The 21,966-nt window shown below is 37.7% G+C and overlaps 2 protein-coding genes across 2 annotated transcripts; both read left to right on the top strand.

Moving 5' to 3' along the window:
* Positions 1-84: 84 nt before the first annotated feature.
* LOC103041384 (DNA helicase MCM9) lies at positions 85-16,575 on the top strand. Its single transcript, XM_049484269.1, has 14 exons — positions 85-330; positions 2,929-3,035; positions 3,188-3,504; positions 8,312-8,628; positions 9,461-9,542; positions 9,899-10,099; positions 10,806-10,924; positions 11,012-11,131; positions 11,800-11,974; positions 12,140-12,342; positions 14,221-14,424; positions 14,780-14,862; positions 14,958-15,103; positions 15,757-16,575. Exons 3-8 carry the CDS (start codon positions 3,195-3,197, stop codon positions 11,066-11,068), a joined length of 1,086 nt encoding a protein of 361 aa, XP_049340226.1. The 5' UTR covers positions 85-330; positions 2,929-3,035; positions 3,188-3,194; the 3' UTR covers positions 11,069-11,131; positions 11,800-11,974; positions 12,140-12,342; positions 14,221-14,424; positions 14,780-14,862; positions 14,958-15,103; positions 15,757-16,575.
* LOC125799031 (DNA helicase MCM9-like) lies at positions 11,324-17,482 on the top strand. Its single transcript, XM_049474668.1, has 7 exons — positions 11,324-11,351; positions 11,800-11,974; positions 12,140-12,342; positions 14,221-14,424; positions 14,780-14,862; positions 14,958-15,103; positions 15,757-17,482. The coding sequence occupies exons 1-7, from the start codon at positions 11,324-11,326 to the stop codon at positions 17,273-17,275; spliced, it is 2,358 nt and encodes a 785-aa protein (XP_049330625.1). The 3' UTR covers positions 17,276-17,482.
* The last annotated feature ends 4,484 nt before the right edge of the window (positions 17,483-21,966 follow it).

Raw genomic sequence — 21,966 nt, 5'->3', positions numbered from 1 at the left:
AGAGTCTGACCCGCGGGCTCTGCACTGGAGCGAACCACCGGAGCGCTGCAGAGGGGGGGACCGTGCAGCTGATCTGTGGAGTGAACATAAACAGCGACACTAAACTTACACCAAAACTACACCACTCACATTCACGATCCTTTTATAGAGCTGATATTGTTTTATAGTGGTCATAAGTCCTCACAGTGTGACGGTCTGTTCTGCTGTGGGTGAAACGGGTCTCCCCGCAGAGCGGAGAGTTCGGGAGTCCGTCCAGCGCCAAATCTGAAACATGTCCGAGCGGAGAGAGCGGCGGGTCTGAGAACAGCGCTGATAACAGAGTCCTGTACGGTCAGTATAGCCTTCAGACATGGAGCCACACTGTGAGCGCGGGGTTTGTGTAGTGTGGGGTGTTTAAGGTCACTGTTCGCTGTATCTGTAGTTTATTCGTGTTGTTGACAGAATAACCACTGTCCCTCACTTCAGCTCCAGCTGGGCTTTCACAAACATTCACTCACTAAATAAATATTGTGTGTGAGCGACTGTTATAGCTTCTCGCTTTAATACAATAAACCCCGTTTTATGTTGTGTATATTAGTATTTCTATGGTTCAGAAAGGCTGTGCTTTACAGAGCCGAGGTGACAAACAATGTAAACAAACTAAATTAAATAAGTATATTATGCGTGGGAACAATATCCTAATGTGTTTCCACGACTTATTAAGCATGGTAAAGGGATAATTAAGTCCTCTCCATATACCTAATTAGTCCCCTCAACTTATGCTGATCTACAGTACAGCCTCATGCCTACAATTTCAGCACAGTAGTGGTGGTATTACACGTTTATCTCTTGTGTATTATTGCTTAATGGTAGCGGTATAATTAAGTCCTGTCCATACAAGTCGTCCTCACAACTTAATTATCTTGTGGCCACACATTAGGTTCTCGTTCACACACCTCATGGTCTTGTTCCCTTGCCTTAAATAAGTCGTAGCCAGACTTGATTATTTTTAAAACAATGTCACCTTGGGGCTCCATAAAAAGGTGCGTTTTTAGAAACACTGAAATACAGAGCCCCTAAGGTAAAATAATAATTTAAAAAAAAGTGTGGCCACGACTTATTAAAGCATGGACAGCATTAATGCCTCCTGAGGCATGGGAATGAGAACCTAATGCTTGGGAACAATATAATTAAGGTGTGGCCATGACTTATTAAGGTGGTGGAACGGGTTTATTAAATCGTAGTCATTAAGGTGTTGCTACAAGGTCCTTTTGTTTTGCAGCTAACAAAGCAAGCAGCTCTCAAGGATTGTACACAGTATGACTGACTAAGGAAAGTGGCCACGACTTAATTATCTAATTTCCATACATTAGGATCATATTCCCACGCCTTAATAAGTTGTGGACACATCTTAGGATCTCATTCCCACAACTTTGTAAGTCGTGACCACACATTGTTTATTTTTTACCTGATGTCATCTTAGGGCATACCTGTCAAGTTTTATATTTAAAAATAAGGGATATTTTCCTCCGTCCGCTTAAAGTCGTCCCACCAGCCCAACCAAGATTTAGTATTCCTTACATTTTAAGACAGGTTTACAAGAAATCTAAAATAACCACATGTGAACCACTTACACACTAAATTTAGATTATCAGAATCTGATATACCTCTGCGCTCCGCGAAACCAGCAAGCTGATTGGCTGTTTCTCCTGAAAGGCGAGACTTTCTCCTTGAACCGGCACCACGATTGGTTAAGAGACACAGATCGGTCAGTGCCCTGTCTCCTCAATAATAAAGTTTTTTTTAATTTTAATATAATACGGGAAATTTACGGGAAAATATTAATACGGGAGGACGGCGGGAAAGAGGAGTAAAATACGGTAGTTTCCCGGCCAAAACGGGAGACTTGACAGGTATGTCTTAGGGGCTCCTTAATACGGTGACAAAAATGTAAAAAAATAAATAATAACGTGTAGGAACGAAACCTTTGTGGAAATGAGATAATTAAGTCCTATCCATATAAGTTGTCCACACGACTTAATTATCTCATGGCCATGCATAAGGTTTCATTCCTACGTCTTAGTAAGTGGTGGCTGCACATTATTATTTTTTACGCAATGTCATCCTAGGGGCTCCATAAAATATGTGTTTTTAGAAACACAAGCACAATTTTCCCTAAACTAAGTAAAATGTGCCATGCCACAGTAGCTACACTGGTTGGCCATCCAGCATTGTGCATTGTAGAGACAGTTGCTCTATTAAAAGCAGGATACATTATTTTGTAATTGTATATCACAGCATTTTTTAAGGTTCTGAAGGTTGCATGGTATATGTGGTCTTTTTTTTATTAAACACGGCTTTAACATGGCTTCCTTTTCAAAATTACGTATTTTAAATTGTTCCATAAACACTATAAATGGTCCTACAATACTCAAAATGTAAGTATTCAAGGAGATATTTCTCAAAAGCTCTTTGGCACAAAACAGACAAGTTTAATATGACTTTACAATGTTATTCTTGAAGCCAAGGCATCACATTATTAAAATCCGCCACAATTTCCTTCTTTCTCCAGTTAACGAATACATTCAGTTTAGTGTGCATTAAAATGATCCTTTAAGCTACCATATTAATATGTTCAAAAGGGCTATAGTTACTGCTCTTGAAATAAATTTTCAAGTATCCAGGCTTCACTTTTGCTGACCGAGAGGAACTTTTCTATGAGCTGTGGATTGATGAACCGGTATACTGCACAGCGCTAGTAGTAGCTATATTAAATAATGCTATTGTCATGCAGAAAAGTGGATTAATTGTTGAATTATGCTGTTAAATTTGAATAGGAACCTTGCTGAAATTCCTGTACTGTTACACAGACAGTCAAAAAGAATTGTATATGTGTTTATATTGTATTTCATACACTGTTGTTTATCAGCTGTTTCTATTTATTTTAAGGATCTGTCTCTTCATTTTAATAGAGAAGCACAAACAATGATTTGCTAACAGGAGAACACAAGACACAACACTGTTCACCAAGTGATTGAGGGGTGAAGGTGATGAAGGTGGGAGTGTATAGGGAAACTCTGTTACGCTTTTGTTTATATATTTTACGCTCATCAATAAAATCAGATTATGCTTTATTAATCCCAGTTTATTAGTGTAATAAATAATAAGATTTTCAATATTAGCCAGTCACTCTCTGGTTATCTTGCAGGTACAATATGTTGTTGAGTCCGGAACAAGTGACACTCATAAGCCTGGTCTTTGAGACCTATGTGGCAGAGCACCATAAGAGTGACATCCTGCAGATCCTCCAGGAGCCTGATGAAGATGCTCATTATCCACTGGTGGTGAACGCTATGTCCTTGTTTGAAGCCAACATGGAGGTGGGCGAGTACTTCAATGCTCTCCCCAGTGAGGTGCTGCCTGTTTTTGACAGTGCTCTTCACAAAGCAGCTACGTCCATCTCTCAGACAGAGTCACTGCACAGAGGCCTGAAACCCAAATGCAACATGCATGTACGCATCTCAGGTGAGGCTTAATTGGTACATTTTGCTCTATTTGGTGATTCTGAAGTGATTAGATTGCTTATAAAGTGGTTTAATACGCCTTCTTTTTTATCTGCATTATTTTGGAATATTTGATAAGTATGATTATTGTTATTTGACAAAGCATTTATTCTTAATATTATTACTCTTTATATTTTATAGCATATTTAATGATAACTTCATTAAATGAGTAATATACTGATCAAGTAATTAGTATATTGCCCCCCCCCCCGTCACCACTTAGAATAGAATAATAAAGTTTAGGCTTAATTGTTAACCAGAATTTGATGTTATGTCTGTATGCTACTGCAGTAGAAAAAAAATCCAGTAAATGCTAGCAGTGTATTTAAAGTATATAGCCATGACGGCACAAATAAATTAATTGGCTCCAATGTAAGGCATGCATACTGAGTTTATTTATTACATGTTGAACATGAACCCATACTGTAGCATTCTTAAACATTCTGAACATTTTTAGTATCCAATACAAAGCCACTTTAGTTAAAATCCCTATAAAAATGAAGACCAAAATTGTAGTCAAATTTGTAACCAGACCAGAGGCAGAGCCAGGCTCACCTACTCATTTGGAAGACCAACCAAATGTTCAGTCTTTGGGGACAATGACCTAAATATTAAAGCATTATCCTGAAGGTGTGTGTGTGTAAAACCTGTACTGCAACTGCAATATATGTAGCATATATTTTTCAGCAAATAAACTCTCTTACAATCTCTTGAGCCCACATTACTGTCGACGCATCAAATGCTTATTGCATCAGAGCTCAGGCTTACTGAAACTGAACTGAATAAAGTGATCAGGGAGTTTTTATTCCGTTCACATCCACCTTACTGCACCAGCTGCAGATGAATAGTTCAAGAACTTGCTCTTTCTACTGCATCAGTTTGAGCTGGGATAGTGCAACATGCGTAGTTGGAATACAAATTCCACCTGATGCAGTAGTTAAACTAAATTATTCAATTGGTTCACCCTAAGTAAGTACTGGTGTCATAGTAAAGATATAAGTACTGGATTATTAATACTGGTTTGTTGAGAGAGGTTTCAGTACTACCGGTAATACATTGGTAAAGGTATTGGTACTGATATATTGGTAAAGTTGTTGGTGTCAATATATTTGTAAAGGTGTCAGTCTTGGTGTATTAGTAATGTAGTTGGCACTAGTCGATGGTAAATGTATCAATACTTTATATACTATCAATACTTTGTATATTGGGGAAATGTATTGGTACTGGTATACAGCTCTAGAGAAAATTAAGAGACCGCTTCAGTTTCTGAATCAGTTTCTCTGATTTTGCTATTTATAGGTATATTCTTGAGTAAAAAGAACATTGTTGTTTTATTCTATAAACTACAGACATTTCTCCCAAATTCCAAATACAAAATATTGTCATTTAGAGCATTTATTAGAGCATAACCAAAAATATGTAGAGCTTTCAGATCTCAAATATTGTAAAGAAAACAAGTTCATATTCATAAAGTTTTAAGAATTCAGAAATCAATATTTGGCGGAATAACCCGGGTTTTTAATCACAGTTTTCATGCATTTTGGCATGTTCTCCTCCACCAGTCTTACACACTGCTTTTAAATAACTTTATGCCACTCCTGGTGCAAAAATTCAAGCAGTTCAGTTTGGTTTGATGACTTATCGTCCATCTTTCTCTTGATAACATTCCAGAGGTTTTGGCAATTTGGTCAAATCAAGGAAAAACATCATCATTAAGTGGTCTCTCATTTTTTTTCAGAGCTGTATATGTAAAGGTATCAGTAATGATGTATTGGTAAAGGGGTTGGCACTAGTACATTGCTAAATGTATCAATACTGGTATATTGGGGAAATGTATTGGTGCTGGTATGTTGGGAAGGGTTTTGGTTCTGGTATGTTGGGGAGATGTACTGGTATATTTGTATTGATGTATTGGTAAATTTATCAGGGCTGGTGTATTGGTGATGATTGTATTGGTACTGGTGTCCAGTCTCCAGGTAGTCTGCCTGTTGCCTCACAGAGCTTTTGATGTTATTGTTAAGCTTGCTATTGTGTCCTCGTCTAGGGGAAGTATATATAGCCTGAGGTTGGCTCCATTCAGGGACATGGTGAGAATGCAATAGACGGTCCATAAATAGCACACACACACCAGGCCTGCCGTTATCGGACCACAGCTTGAGTGTGATTGTGCTGAAGGCGAGGGCTGTAGCAGGGCTTTAGTGAAGGGCATTGTTAGGTGTGAGATTGTGCTGCTGGAGATTTCTGTTTTCATGTAGCATCAGAGACAGAGGCTGGTGACTCTGCCATCTCTCTGGAGAGCTGTACCCACCCTGAGGGTCCGTGCATATGCTCTCGAGTAGAACAGCGATTATTATTATTATTATTATTATTATTATTATGACACTGACACTTTTTATACATCCAGCATTATTATTTCTTTATTATTCTAGCTTTGTTTTTGTTCAGTGAAACTCAGATTACTTGATTGATCTTTACAGAGCTAAACATTTAATCAATACTGATCACTTTACTCCAGAGTCAGGGTTCTATCTGTTGAGCTACAGCACCTATCAAGGTCACAGTAGACAGAAATGTAGCCCGGTGAAATTCAGCATTAAGAGAGACTAAACGCCTGGTATAAATGTGGAGGTTGTTTAAGCTGCCTCGTGGGAGGAGCAGAGAGAAAGGCTTTTATCCCCTGATGACGTTTGTGGGTTGAAATATTGCATTGCATTGCAATGAAGTAGAGCATTTTTGCTTTTTATTATTCTTGGCGCGTGGGAAGGCAAAAGAAGCCGTGTCACCTATAATTACAAAGCCTGTCTGCAGGCTCACAGATAGGGCAGATCAGGATGAGCAGACTTTTATTGCACCTGCATTTGTTTCCTGCACAAGAAATTGGTGTATAAGAACTCATTTTCTCATTAGCTCTGACCTTTAAAAGGACTTTTTACTATTTACTTTTTAATTATTGTTACTAGTCACATCTGTTGTTTATATATCCAGCATATTCCCTTCATCCTGACTTTCTCCTCAGTGCTGGAGAGCAGGACAAGAGATTTAAGTGAGGTTACAGCACCATCTAGTGGACACAATGAAGATGTGAATCTACAATTTAAAAAATTGGTGTAAATCGGCTGGGGTGTAGAAATTCAAATTTATGCTACTATTTGAACTACTAAGTACTACTGAATGTCTCATAGAATCCCATATCACTCAGTATAAGTCAGATCAGGCCAAGGTCAGCCAGTAATCACACTTGGAATTTACTATTTGCAAATAATTAATTTGTGTTTTAAGATGAAGGCTAATCTAACGCTTTAATTCATATGTCTGAGTAATACCCAGATCTTGCAAAATTCCCATAAAATCAGAACTATTTCCAGCACCAGTCTTTTGATTTGTTTCTGTCGAAAACTCAAGGCATTTTCTTTCTTAGTTTTCACTTTCATTTAAATCTTGCAGCACTTTTATGAATTGCAGCAGTTTGGACATGATAAACTGAATCACTCACAATGTATTGCTTGTAGTGTTTGTTGAGTGAGGCAATAGGGAAATGAACAAATGAGCCACAACTAATTTAAACATTAGAAAAAGAGCACGTACCATTTGTTCCATCAAGATATTAAGATATTACAACCTAGCAGTCAATTCTGTCTAAATGATAGCATAAATTAAAAATTACTCCTTATTCCATATACAGTGTACTAAGTAAGTTATGCACCCAAAAGTACCCTAGGTCTAATAATATGTCTAAAACCAAACTCAACACATGCTGCAATACTTCCTGTTTAGCATACATTGCTTGTAAATCCCATAGTTTCATGACCTTTATGTCTAATAAAAGGTCCTCTGAAGAACAGAAGGACTACAGTCTAATTACAGAACTACAGAGGGCTCCTACGTGGGCCAGCTGGGCCTTAAAAATGTACAGTGAGTTAAAACAAGGCACACAAGTTTTGATACACATTTTAAATTAATATTAAAGTCATTCAGAAACAAAAGTAATCATGTTGTAACTCAAAACTGTTAAACAAACCAAAATACTCTGTGAAGCATTTAGGTACTTCTTATCTGGGGTCCTGTTAACTGTTAAAATTTCTTAGACTGGTAACTCATGGTGACCCTATCTTGTGGCACAAGATTTCAATAGTTGTTATTGACACAATATACAATATATTGACATGACCACAATTTAAGCCGACTTTGTGTTCCTTTGAATATTTGTTCACATACAAATGATTATCACCAATATTTTAACCATTTGCACAATAACCTGTTCATAAATAAGATTGCCTTAATGCACACAGAGTGGACTGCGACATGGATAGAAAATTTTGCACCATACACTATTATTAATTTAAAAATGATTTTATTAGGAGTACTTACACATTATATTATAGTTATATCAGTGGCATTAAATGGCCTTAAAATGGCAAAAATATTTTTATTGCAGTTATTTTTGTTACAAGATATTGTTCACAATGTAACATGCCTACATGCAAATAATGTTTCATTAAGAATAATAAATACATTTAGACATTTGTCCACTAATATATCTATGACTGAATTCTCAGTGCATTATTTTATCTATTCAACAGTTAAGATATTTACAATTATGTCCATAAACACACATGCTGTATATAAAATAAATGAATAAAAATAATAATATTAATTAATAATATAATAATAAATATTAAATAAGTAACAAATAATATAAAATGCCTCATTTTTAAGGTTTAGTCTATTTTGCATCTTGAATGACCTTTTAAACTGTCTGTATGCTACAGGTTTGCCCGTGTGTCCGGAGCTAAGTAGAGACCACATTCCTAAAGCCCGGGATGTGGGCCACTTCCTGTCGGTCACCGGCACGGTCATCCGCACCAGCGTAACTAAAGTACTGGAGTACGAGAGGGACTACATGTGCAATAAGTGCAGACACGTGTTCTCCGTGCAGGCTGACTTTGAGCAGTTCTACAGCTTCTCCCCTCCGTCTCACTGCCCCAGCGAGGACGAGTGCAACTCCTTCAAATTCACCTGCCTGGCAGACAGTGACGCTGCACCAGCTGCCTGCAAAGACTATCAGGAGATCAAAATACAAGAACAGGTGAGCCTCTGTGAGGAATACCAGGAGACTGCTCACCAGTATCTGTCCCTATTCCTTTAATTATTGTTGTACGTAGTGGTAATACCCTATACAAACTTTTTATCCAATCTAAAGACCAATATATTAAAACCCTGTGTGGAAAAGGTTTCACTGCAGTTGTTAAAGCAGTTAAAAAAATTACATTACTTTTCATTATTGACATACAGAGAAAATGCTAAACTAGAAAACAACACTTTTTCTACGTTGTATTGATGCCATATTTTCTTCTTACAAAAACGAATGTTTGCTGGTCTTTCATTTTAACCCCTCACACTTAATATTATGACCAATTAGGCTTATATTTCCATATCAATGCTATGACTTAATACTAAGCAAATACTGTATGTGAGAAATTTATACTTGCCCTAATAGTATTGAGTTGTATATACAGTAATATACAATGTGGATCATGAACTCTTCACCAAAAATGTTTAGGTGTTTGATGCAATACTGCATGAATTTAATACAATTATGGATATTAAAAACTAAAAACAAGTTGCTTCTAATTTTTTTATTTAATTTGTGCATTGCATATCACTGCCCTCAACTGGTCTGAATTACTAAATACAGGTAACTGCTAAGTGCATCACTGCATTTTTCCATATGACCCCACAGTCCTACCTTTTACTTAGAGAATGCAGGAATATTGCTACACTGAAATCAGTGTCTAATTACAGCAATCTTCTGAACTGCTTTTAATGAGAGTGTGTTTTGGGCATTATTCTCTAGAAGGGTGTTGCAGGGCTGTTGTTTCATTCTTCTAAAAGATGCAGATTTGTTTCTGTGTTTGCAGGTGCAGAGACTGTCTGTGGGCAGTATTCCTCGTTCAATGTTGGTCATTTTAGAAGATGATCTGGTGGACAGGTGCAAATCAGGTAAACATGCATTTAGTGACTAATTTCTGATTAATAAGACTTTTAGAATAATACAGACATCAGCGTGATTGTGAAAAGCAAAGCTGAATTGTTGATTTATGGTTGCATTATAAAGGAATTAAGATCTGAAAGGTCAGCAAATGTTTGCAGGGGATTCAGTGATTGAGGGCACAATATATTACCTGAGGACAATCAAATAAATATTACTACATGATTCTAAATTAAATGTAGTGTTGAAAAATGGGGCAGTAAAAACTTCTGAGTAGGGAAACATTTAGATTAGACAGTACATATATGTGTACTGCATCTCTGTGAACTGATATGTTCATGACATGAGTGTTTTTATATGTTTACAGGAGATGATATCACAGTCTATGGTGTTTTGTGGCAGCGCTGGAAGCCTCTGTATCAGGACTCACGCTGTGATGTGGAGATTGTGCTGAAGGCCAACTACATTGAAATTAATAATGATCAGTCTACAGCAGCAGTGGCATTAGAGGACTTTCAAAAGGAATTTGAGGAATTCTGGGAAAATCATAAACAAGACCCTATAGCTGGTACACAATTTTATTTATTTATTTATTTTATCTTCTGCATCTTACAGAATTTTTCCTAAATTTCCTTCGGGATAAATAAAGTATCTATCTATCTATCTATCTATCTATCTATCTATCTATCTATCTATCTATCTATCTATCTATCTATCTCTATCTATCTCTATCTATCTATCTATCTCTATCTATCTCTATCTATCTATCTCTATCTATCTATCTATCTATCTATCTATCTATCTATCTATCTATCTATCTATCTTACAGTAAAGAGTCTTATACTGAGTATCAATTTATAAGAACATTACAATCAGTACCTTATTAAATGTAATGACTTCTAGTTGCAATTTATCCAAAATATTTGCATTGTGTTGCTGTTGCTGTACTGTTAAAAAAAAGTTCAGATCTGGGGTGCTGATCTTTTTCGTCCAAGTGTGTTACCAAAAAACACAAGAATCGTTAATTAAATCACATGTTTTGAGGGAGGCATGTGGTAGTTTTCACCCTCCTAGTGTTGGGGGGCATTATTACTGGTATAGAGTGTTCATATGAACGGGGATTGGGTAATAAGCATCAGATTGGTGAGAAAATGGGGTAATATTTGAAAAAAATCTACAGAAATAAAAAGAATTGCAGAATGAATTTCCTTTCAGATTTGCACTTCATTTAGCACACTCGTCATCTTCTTCTCTTCTTTTTTTACATTCTAAAGGCAGGAATCAGATTCTGATGAGTCTCTGCCCGCAAGTATTTGGGATGTATGTTGTGAAGTTGGCCGTTGGAATGGTTTTGGCAGGTGGAGTTCAGCGAGTCGATGCTTCAGGAACAAAGGTGAGAGGTATGTGTTCTTAATCTCTCACTCTGGATTACTCTGTGTGAAGTGGATTTGGACTGTTAAAGCTGTTTTGATTTCTGCAGGCGAGTCTCACCTCCTCCTGGTGGGAGACCCGGGCACAGGAAAGTCTCAGTTTCTGAAATACGCAGCCAAAATCACCCCACGCTCAGTCCTCACTGCTGGCATTGGCTCCACAAATGCAGGTGCTTTATCACTGTTTCTGTGCACTGTTTTCTGTGAATATTCCCTAATTGATTTGACAAGGCAGGCATGAGGTTCAAAAGCTTTTTTTTTTTTTTTTTAATTAGATTCTAGTTTTATTTTGGATGCAAAACAAGCAAATTGTACTAATAGCTGTTTGAACTGATGATCTTGGATTCTGCAGATATTTACAAATGGCATTGAGAGATTATCCTGACTTGTGTAAATTCAGATGCAGTAATAATAATGGATGATCACAAGCCATCAAACCAAGCTGAACTGCTTAAATTTTTGCACCAGGAGTGACAAAGTTATCCAAAACAGTGTGTAAGACTGGTGGAGGAGAAAATGCCAAGACGCATGAAAACTGTGATTAAAAACAGGGTTATTCCACTAAATTTTGATTTCTGAACTCTTAAAACTTTGAGTATGAACTTGTTTTCTTTTCTTAAAGCTCTGCATCTTTTTTGTAATTTTAGCCATTTCTCATTTTTTGCAAATAAATGCTCTAAATGACAATATTTTATTTGGAATTTGGGAGAAATTGTGTCTGTAGTTTATAGAATAACACAACAATGTTCATTTTACTCAAACTTATACCTATAAATATCAAAATCAGAGAAACTGATTCAGAAACTGAAGTGGTGTTCTGTTTTCTCTGTTTGTTTAGGTTTGACTGTAGCTGCTGTGAAGGACTCTGGAGAGTGGCATCTGGAGGCAGGAGCACTGGTTCTCTCTGACGGTGGACTGTGCTGCATTGACGAGTTTAACAGCATTAAAGAGCATGACCGGACCAGTATACACGAGGCCATGGAGCAGCAGAGCATTAGTGTGGCCAAGGCTGGGTTAGAGAACTGTCTCTTTCTTTTTAATGTATAAGCTGGGTTCATTTAACCTGGAGAGATAATCTAAGTATCAGTTAATTACTAACCAGATGTAGTTATCAGCCATATTTTTTTTAGCTATGATCTCTTACGCTAATTAACCAAACTTGTCTGTCTTGCATGCAGAATGGTGTGTAAACTGGACACAAGGACCACCATTTTGGCAGCCACTAACCCAAAGGGCCCGTACGACCCCAATGTGTCCGTCTCTGTGAATGTAGCTGTGGCTAGCCCCCTTCTCAGCCGCTTTGACCTAGTTTTGGTCCTGCTAGACACCAAGAATCCAGAGTGGGACAAGATCATTTCTTCCTTCATCCTTCAGAACAAAGGTGTGTTAATGAAGTTAAAATACTGTTTACAGTCATTATATACAATATGTGTATAGTGATGTACTGTATATATATATAGATGCTGTGTCCACTCTGTAACCAGACACCTCCTTATACAGCTCTAGAAAAAAATATGAGACCATGAGTTTCTTTAATTTTCCCAAATTGAAAACTGAAAGACTGTAATCAAGAGAAAGATGGATGATCACAAGCCATCAAACCAATCTGAACTGCTGGAATTTTTGCACCAGGAGTGACATAAAGTTATCCAAAAGCAGTGTGTAAGACTGGTGGAGGAGAACATGCCAAGATGCATGAAAACTGATTTCTAAACTCTTAAAATGTATTTTAATGTCTTAAAATGTATGAATATGAATTTGTGAGATCTGAAATCTTTTTTTGTTATTTCAGCCATTTCTTATTGTCTGCAAATAAATGCTCTAAATGACTATATTTGTATTTGGAATTTGAGAGAAACGTTGTCAGTAGTTTATAGAATAAAACAACAATGTTAATTTTACTCAAACATAAACCTATAAATAGCAAAATTTGAAAAATTGATTCAGAAACTAAAGTGGTCTCTTAATTTTTTTTAGAGTTGTATTGGTGATTTAGTGCCCACTGCTGACATGGGCCTTCAGTTGTGCACACAGTTTTTAATTATAATTTTCATTTAAATAAACTTATAATACAACCTAAATCCCAAAAAGCTGGACAACTGTTTAAAATGTAAATTAATATAAATATAAACTCAATGCAATGATTTTGCAAATCTCATAGATCGTATTTTATTCACAATACAAATAAAGCCCCTATTCGAAGTTGAAAGTGAAACATGAGGATCTGTAAGATTATTGCATTCATATTTTATTTACATTTTAAAAATATTTTACACAGTGTCCCAACTTTGTTTGGAATTACGGTTGTAAAATGGAAGTTTCTGGAGGACCTGCACATAAGCACAAGGTGACCAATTCCAAGTTTCCATTAGTCTGTGTCCAATGACTTTGGTGGCATATGTGATCCAGAGCTAATAATCTAAACTCAGTTCTGTCATGGCTGACTGCATTAAAATCTCCAAAGCAGTGTTTTAACATCTTGTCTTATTACTGCAGTGAAATAATTATTTTTTTGTGTGTAGTGGTTTTCCAAAAGCAAAAGTAAAAAGAGCATGTCTACCAAATCCACACAAATCCATGCCGTAAACAGAGTAAAACAAAATAATCTAAGTTTGAGATAAACAGACACACAACAACACGGTCAGAAAAACACACAGTTCAAGAATAAATTAGAATAAATAATACACATTTAAAATAAAGCATTTAAATAAAAATAAGATATATGGCCTTGCTTTATCAAAATCTCATATAGAACCTGTCCTGACCCCAATTCTACAATAAAACAATGAAAGTTATGAATAAGAACAAATTGTAAAGTTATTGTTCTTACATATGTTACATATAATTACAGTATAAGTGATCATGTGATCTCTATCACAATACAAATATCACTCATGAACTGCTCAATTAATATGTCTGATTTTTTGGATCAATATGGGTTTAGTAAAAACAATGACAATACACATAAGCATCTCAAGATTCTAACAAACAAAGCCATTAATCTGGTTATAAAGTTTTCTAATTATAGCATCACAACAAAGGAATTTAATGCTATATTCAAGACAAGCATTAGTCTCAGTAGTTTGGTAGAAGCCAAAATCACTGGACAAAATACTGCTTCCCCAAAATTTTGAGATGAATCAAAGAAAACCAGAATGAAACAGTGAATTCTATCAGAGGTCGAAAAATATATCTACACCAAAAATAACTGTCTCCTTTTTTTCTTCATCTCATTACTGTCGTTATCTTTCTCCCTCAGGTGCTCCCAGTCAGTCTTCATCATTATGGAGTATGGAGAAGATGAGGGCCTATTTCTGTGTGATAAAGAGGCTGCGACCAAACATCACTCAGGAGGCTAACTCTATCCTGGCCCGCTACTACCAGCTGCAGAGACAGAACGACAGCCGCAGCGCAGCGCGCACCACTATACGCATGCTGGAGAGCCTCGGCCGTCTCGCAGAGGGTCTGTCTCTCTGTATATCTCCTTTATTTATTACATTTTTTACATTAATTTATTTTTTACTTTTTATTTACTTTGATTCTCATGCCATATCACCTTATTCTTCCTGTTATTCTCCTGTGTATAGTTATGCCATGTCAAAAATGGAATCCAGGCTTCAGAATGAAAAAAATATTTTAAAATATTTGATAAAATTAAAAAGTTAGTACTAAACGTAATAAATCCACCCAGAATGTTTCATTATATAATCGGTTTTATCATTTTATTTATTTATGTAATAAACAAAACTTCCTTATGTTTTATTTAAGGGTTTAAAGGCCACATTTTTATTTAAACATTTTCTTGTTCTCCTTCCCAGCTCATGCCAGGCTGATGTTCAGGGAAATAGTCACAGTGGAAGATGCTGTTGTGGCGGTGTCTGTTATGGAGTGTTCTATGCAGGTGCGTCTTATTTGTTTTTGGAACTTTTTAAAGTATGATTAATCAGAAACTTGAGGTTTGGTTTTGAGTGTTTGTTTTTTTCATCTTTGCCACAGGGGGGTGCACTACTTGGCAATGTGAATACACTGCACACCTCCTTCCCTGACAACCCAAGAGAGCAGTATAGAACACAGTGTCAGGTTGTGCTGGAGGGCCTGGGTTTGACCCACATCCTCGACAAAGAGCTTCAGCGGCTCTCCAGGTAAACCAAACTTTAGAGGTGTATAAATCATTATCAGATGTAACTAATCACATTCAATATAGAGAGGGTAAAGGAAAAATCAGTTCAGTGAGAGTGTGAAATAGTAATATTGAGACTATAGTACTACAGTTTTCATGCATCTTGGCATGTTCTCCTCCACCAGTCTTACTTATTGCTTTTGGATAACTTTATGCCACTCCTGGTGCACAAATTCAAGCAGTTTAGCTTGGTTTGGTGGCTTGTGATAATCCATCTTTCTCTTGATTATATTCCAGAGTTTTCAATTTAGTAAAATAAAAAAAAACATTTTTAAGTGTTTTTTAATTTTTTCCAGTGCTGTATATATTGTACATCACCAGCGTTTTTTTTTTTTTTTGTCCATATCACCCAGCCGTAAGTTTTTTTAGCTTACCGAGCCCATTTTTTATTACAGTGTTTAAATATATTTTTAAAAAGGTATTAACATTTAAGTTACACCATCCTTAAATCATACATAATGTACTATTATTCAATATTATCATCAAACAAACATAGTTACAGTGACAGGCCTATAATAAGAATTATTCATTTCAGTACAAGAAGACGCCCCTGAAAGGGGTCTATTTTTAAACTAGTCTCTTTTCTTCTTTTTTGTTTTTCTTCTTGCATAACAGTGCACATGACTCTGGGTCTGGAGTGGAGCAACAGAGTGACACACATGTGCACAGCATGGACAGTGAGCTGACCCCTGTATCTGACCCAGGCCTCGACTGGTTCCATGGTTTATCCAGCCCAAATACGTCAAACAGCACTTTCCCCCCAGTGTCTCCAGTCACTACAGCCGCACAGAACCCTGCCAAACCACAGAGCCCTACCGAGTTGCCTAGCAACAGCAGCTCGGCACATGGCGAGCGTTCTGCGTGGGAGAAGGAGGCTGGTGGGGCCGTGGAGGCGGCAGCGGCGGCTGACTCAGGCAGGGATACGGAGGGGGCTGAGAGAAGGCCCAGTTCTGTGCTGGAGAAAAGCTCCAAAAAGCTACGGGCCAAACGATTGAGAGGGATGAGCAGGGAACCCCTGCAGAGAGAAGAGGAGACGGCTGAGGATGGGAGGACAGACGCTGGTGATGATCTGGAGCAGATGTTTTATACGGACAGGTTTCCCTCCCACAGCACGCCTGTGGCAGGCAAAAAGCAGCCCTCCAAAAGAAAAGCTCCTTCACTCGATGTTCCTGTGATTGAGCTGCAATCCACTGACAAAGCAGAGAGTGGGGAAGACCTACGCAGCAAACTGTCCTGCTTTACCTTCAGACCTCGAGAAAGAATGGAGCATGCAAATCAGATCGGTTGCGCTACCAGTGCTAACAATGAAACGCTTCCCACAGTGGATAAAGGCGAGAGAAGTAAAAGTGGCACAGAAGCAAAACATCCTACAGAACAGAAAAATCTAAAGAAAGTGCAGGAGAGTGAACATTGTGATTTTTCCAAGCAGCCAGCAGAGGGCAGCAGTGCAATCAAGAAGCTCCGCCAGCGAGTTGAAGCCGAGGTCAGGGAGCTTCCGTCTGAGGAGTTAAGTAGAGAGGAAAGTGGAGGAAGTAAAAATGTGGAGCACAAGCATCAGCAGCTTCTACAAAAACTCTCTGGTTTAACCTCAGGTGCTGTTAAATCTGTCCCCTCCATTCCTCCCCAAGCTCCCAGTCCCCCAACAATTCACAAAGTTGCTTCCTCCACCCTGGCCAAACTTTCCAGGTTCTCTTTCATTTCATCTGAGGAGAAAAGCCAAGAAATGTCCTCCACAGCTTCAACAGGACAAAAGCCAAAAGCCTCACCAGTTTCCGAGGACAGCGTAATGGAAAAGGCTTCCAGCACAGCGGAAAGCAAACAGTCGGACACTGCAGTGACGACTGTGGAGGACAGAAAGCAGCAGAAAAACACCAACCCCCAGCCCATAATGAACTCAGCTACAGAGAGTGCAGAAAAATCTGCTAGGCCACACACAGCCGGCACAAAGACCGGGGATTGTGGTGCAGCTCCGGCAGTTGGGGAGCAGTTAGTGATCCCCAAAAAGAGGAAGTGTTTTGATTTAGGCTCAGCAGGACCCGCAGGCCCTTTTTCTGGCTTTTCATTCTTTAGCTCCTCTATCGCAGACGACGAGGAGCTCAATGTGGACTGGGAGGAAGAGTCTGGCAAAAGATAGAATGTGGAATTATGAAATGTGAATTTGTAGAACTATACAGGCTGGAGCTGCATGTATAAAATACTAGATAATGTCACTGGGTATCAGGAATGCAATATACTGTACCTTTTAATGTATTAAAATATTGGTACATAAGTATTGGTGAAGTGTTAAAGGTTCTGCTTATGGTATATGTTTCTTTCTGCCACTAGATATCATGCTAGAGCACCAACATCTCAGGCAAAAAAAAAAATGTTTCATACCCTTTAGAGGATGCACTGAATTTTTAGCAACTTAAAACCAAACATATGTTTTTTCCAACAGCAAAGTGCTGGTGCAGGAGCCGGTTTGGTTCCTGCAAACCTTTTAAAAAATGTCCTGTGTTTCCACTGCTTTAAGGAGTCACTCACTACGTATGTGAATGTGTGTGTGTTCCACAAACTGGCCCCGCACTTTGGCCGCACGCGTCACAGGTTCCAGCACAGAACTGTTCGGGAACTTGGCTTCAGCACCAATGCCAGTGGAAAAACGCCCACAGCGCCCCCTCTCTGTGCTGGGGACTACAGTACATGTCGTATTGTGAGCTTCATAACTCAAGATTAGGATAACACACAGACATAATACTCATCATAACATGCAAGCACCCCTGAAATGAGTCACAGCACCCCTAAAAGTAAAATCAACTTTTAAAACCTTTGAAAGTAGATCATTAAACAGGACAAACACAAAATTAGTGCAATCTACTTTCTCTTCACGCTGTTACATGCTAGGTGCACACGCACACAATATTTAAACAGCATTCTTCTTTAACACTTTTTTAGTTTAGTAAGCTAGTGCTGCAGACACTGTCCAGTGTTTAAGTGAGGGGGGCTAGCTGTGGTGCTGCCGGTCGTTTTGTGTTTATATTTAAATCAAAGGGGGTATGGTAGTACTCTCTGTATGTGTATCAGCTAATTAATGTTACAGAATAATAGATGATATAATGAGACAGGTGATACACCACTCCTAATACTGTGTTTGTGTGTGTGTGTGGGGGTTGGTTTTCCAAAGTAAAGAGCAAGTTCAGGTGAGAGATAAAAATATAAATATATATATATATATATATATATATATATATATATATATATATATATATATATATATATTAAATATATATATATTATATATAATATATAGCATAATGAAAATATGTAGAAAATGTGCGCAGAACAGTTTTATTTGCTTATCTGCTGAAAAGATGTTTCAGTTGAAAGTAACACACCTGTCTCCTGTACATAACAGTTTGCTAACCCACTACTCTAGGCTTCTTAACTCAGATGTAGATTAACATTCAAACATGATACAAACAACATCAGACGTCAGTAACAAGAAAATGTGGAAAAATTAATTAAAACCTGTTGTGACGTTTATAAATGTCTGGAAATGTACCTTTTTTCTAATTTCTTCATTAAATTAATATTTTTTGCCATTAAAACACTGTGTGTCCTCCATTTATTTGTCACGGTTTAGAGCCAGTTGTGACAAATCAGGGGACAGGCACGTCACACTGTGAAAAATGTAGTTTGGTATTTCGTGATTCTGCTCTCGGACAAAAGTTTAGTTTTGTTTGGTTAAATTAAATTTTGGTGCAGCGCTAGTATCCTTCCCTACAGCCAAGTGTTGCCCCTCGCTTTTTTTTTTATAAAGTGGAGGAGAAATATTTGCATGGTCACTTTCACCTCAATATTTCTTCCTGCACTCATCCTGCAATCGTGCATACACAGTGCTTTTTTGTTGGCGGTCATTGTCTCGTCTCTTTGGGGAGTGCAAAGCAAAATAATGGGTGGAGCTAATGTTTCCTCTGGGCGGTACTAACATGGCCAAACTCGCTATAAAAATAAAAATCAGAAAATAGCCCACACAGATGGTGTGTGACATTCTTCCCTGCGGAAGGTTCCTAAACCCAACTTCAACTTTAAATAGACATTTTTTTCTGCTGTATTCATGTTTATAACCTTTAAAGAGGCTTAGCTATAGCAGCCTCTGTTATTTGATCAAGACAGTGTGGATTAGTTTTATTTCTCAATTTATTCAAATTGAAACTCATGTGGGTTGTCTTTTAAAGACAACTGTAATATTTAGTTCTGCATATAATGTGGAAATGTTCTTTAAATGTCTGAGAGGGGAAACATCCAGTTTCTGCTGCTGCTGCTGAAACTGCACTATTGCACTGCCAGATTATGAATCAGCACTAGCTATTTCTCTTCTGTGACAGAACTGCAAAAACTACCTGCTGCTTCACGATACCCTGTTAGTACTTCATGTCACAGTTCTCTTATTGCAGAGTATTACGTGACCACTTCCTTCATCAGATCAGAGTGACATGGAGTCAGCAGACATTGTGCGTACATGATGTACTGAAACCAACATGGATGTACTAAGTATTAGTGAGTGTACCACATGGTTATTACTTGGCCTTACAGTACAATGCAAAATCAGAAACATTGGGAAATGAAAGAAAATGACAATACAAAGCTAATATTAGACCCTGCCTTTTGGACTGATAACAGTCAGGGTGGTCCATTCATCTTTGGTTCAGCATAGACAGTGTCGTTTATTTATTTATTTATTTATTTTCTTCAAAAAAAATCTGGAATCAATAACGTGATGGTTCACCCCAGATGCCTCCGAGCCCAGAGAGGTCGACACCTCTTCTGGAAATGGTTAGCACTGTTTTGCTCTGTAAAGTTTTAAGGGAGATTTGTGAATGTAACTGTACTGTAGTGCTTTACAAAGGTTTGCCGAAGAAAACCCTTACCCAAGTAGTTCTAACTTGACTGTTCTTAGGTTTAATATAATGAAAACGTAAAGATTTGTTGTTCCCTTTCAACTTGTTGCAACATTTTATGATTTGGGGTTGTATTTGCACATGCATTTTCCATGTGTGGATGTTTTTAAGATCATTGTAAAGGAGCAGGGTAGAAAAGCAGGGTTCAAGTATTGCTCAAACAAACGCTACACTGTAAAACCCAAAAGGTTCAGTAAACTCAGAACTTTTGTTCTAACTGATTATCTATTAAAATTTTATCTGTATGTTTTGGGATTAAGGTCCCTCTCTGGTGAGAATAGGTAATTGCATTGAGCATGCGGAAGAATCATTTTAAACTGGGCGGGTGTGATGCGTCTCTTTTCAGAGTGGAAGAATGCGATTCCAGGTTCAGTCAGAAAGAGAAACTTCACTTCAACTGAGTGAATGAACTACTGAGCTCTGAGTTTCCCCCTTCTGAAGTCTCCATTGCTCCACCAGCAGCCCACATTCAGTAAAACTGAGCCAGATCCTCATTTAGAGGATGTTTTAGTATGTTTTAGAATGAATATATTAGGCTTAGTATGGATGGTCGATCCAGCAAGGTGGTAACATTAAACACAATATTTTTTATGATGGTGAGTGTCAAAAACTGGGGGATTCACCCAGTGTGAAAATAGATTGTCCTGGAAGCCAATGAAAAAGAAGCTGCCAATGGCAACAGACTAAAAACTCAGTTGTTAAAAGTTGGTTCAACTTGAATCAAAGATCTCTGTTTTTAATGTATATGTGGCCAAAAATGTTCACTTAACTCAAAATAGTTAAGTAATGTTTAGAAATTTATTTGAGTTCAGACAAATAGTGAGTTTGCAGTGTAGTTTCCTCCTGTGTCATTAGCTTGCTCTGTACTGGTTTGTTTTTCTGCATCATTCATCATTAATTACCAAATTCAAGTTTGAGCCAAGCAGGAAAACACAGACGTGCAGTAGGTGTGAACAGTAGAAGTCAAATATCACATGTTGTCTAAACAAAGTGTGCATTACAGTGTTTGGTGCAAGTGCTACATTTTAGCATGGGCACAGTATCATTGATGTGAAGCACCAAAAGCTGTTTAAGTAAAACCCCCACCCCTTAGTGAACACCACTGGCGAATGATTAAAATGATGTGCTGAATTCATACTTTCTGACAGAAACTGACTACCTTTTAGCATTGTTCTTTTTTAATGTTGAAAACAACATGAATTTAAATTTGTTGTTTCCATATTGCTGTTTAATTAGGAGTTGAATCCCAGTCTGGCTGTGAAAGAGAATTTAGCACAACACTGGTGCATGCAAACAGATGCATGAAATCCAATCTGATTGTTTACATTCATGTCACATGCCCACATATTGGATGTGTATCCAATTTAGAACCACATATGAAAGTGACTCAAATCTGATAAAAAAAAAGATGTGATGTCCATACAGTGCTATTAAAGCAAAACATCAGATTTGAGTCACTTCTGTTTGGTAATGTGAACAGAGTCTAATTGTATCAGTAATTATTAAAGGTAACAGCTTCAGTATTTCCACCACTGATGCTGGTGCTCAGGGAAATCCACATATCTAAATATACAGTTTGTTTAGGCAGGTATTGATGTTTTGTGATAGATGTGATAATATGTGGATATCTGAAACTTTCACTGAGTCCTCAGAGAAGATCGCAGGCTCGGCTACACTGATAGCCTCCATTACCGAGCGAGATCCTGTCTCCAGTTGGAGTGGGTCAGGGTCTAGTCAATGTCAGACAGCGAGGTGGGTCCCGTGTGTATGTCCTCAGTGTTCCTTACTGAGGAGAGCTGTGGTCAGGAGAAAAGAGCTGTAAGATGAGGACTTAATGGATCCTAACTTCCTGCAGCTGAAGCATGAAGGTCATTAATTATGAAGT

Source organism: Astyanax mexicanus, chromosome 1, assembly GCF_023375975.1.
Source record: "Astyanax mexicanus isolate ESR-SI-001 chromosome 1, AstMex3_surface, whole genome shotgun sequence".
NCBI lineage: Eukaryota > Metazoa > Chordata > Actinopteri > Characiformes > Acestrorhamphidae > Astyanax > Astyanax mexicanus.
Note: the sequence above shows the minus strand (reverse complement) of the source record. Positions and strands in the feature narration are given on the sequence as shown.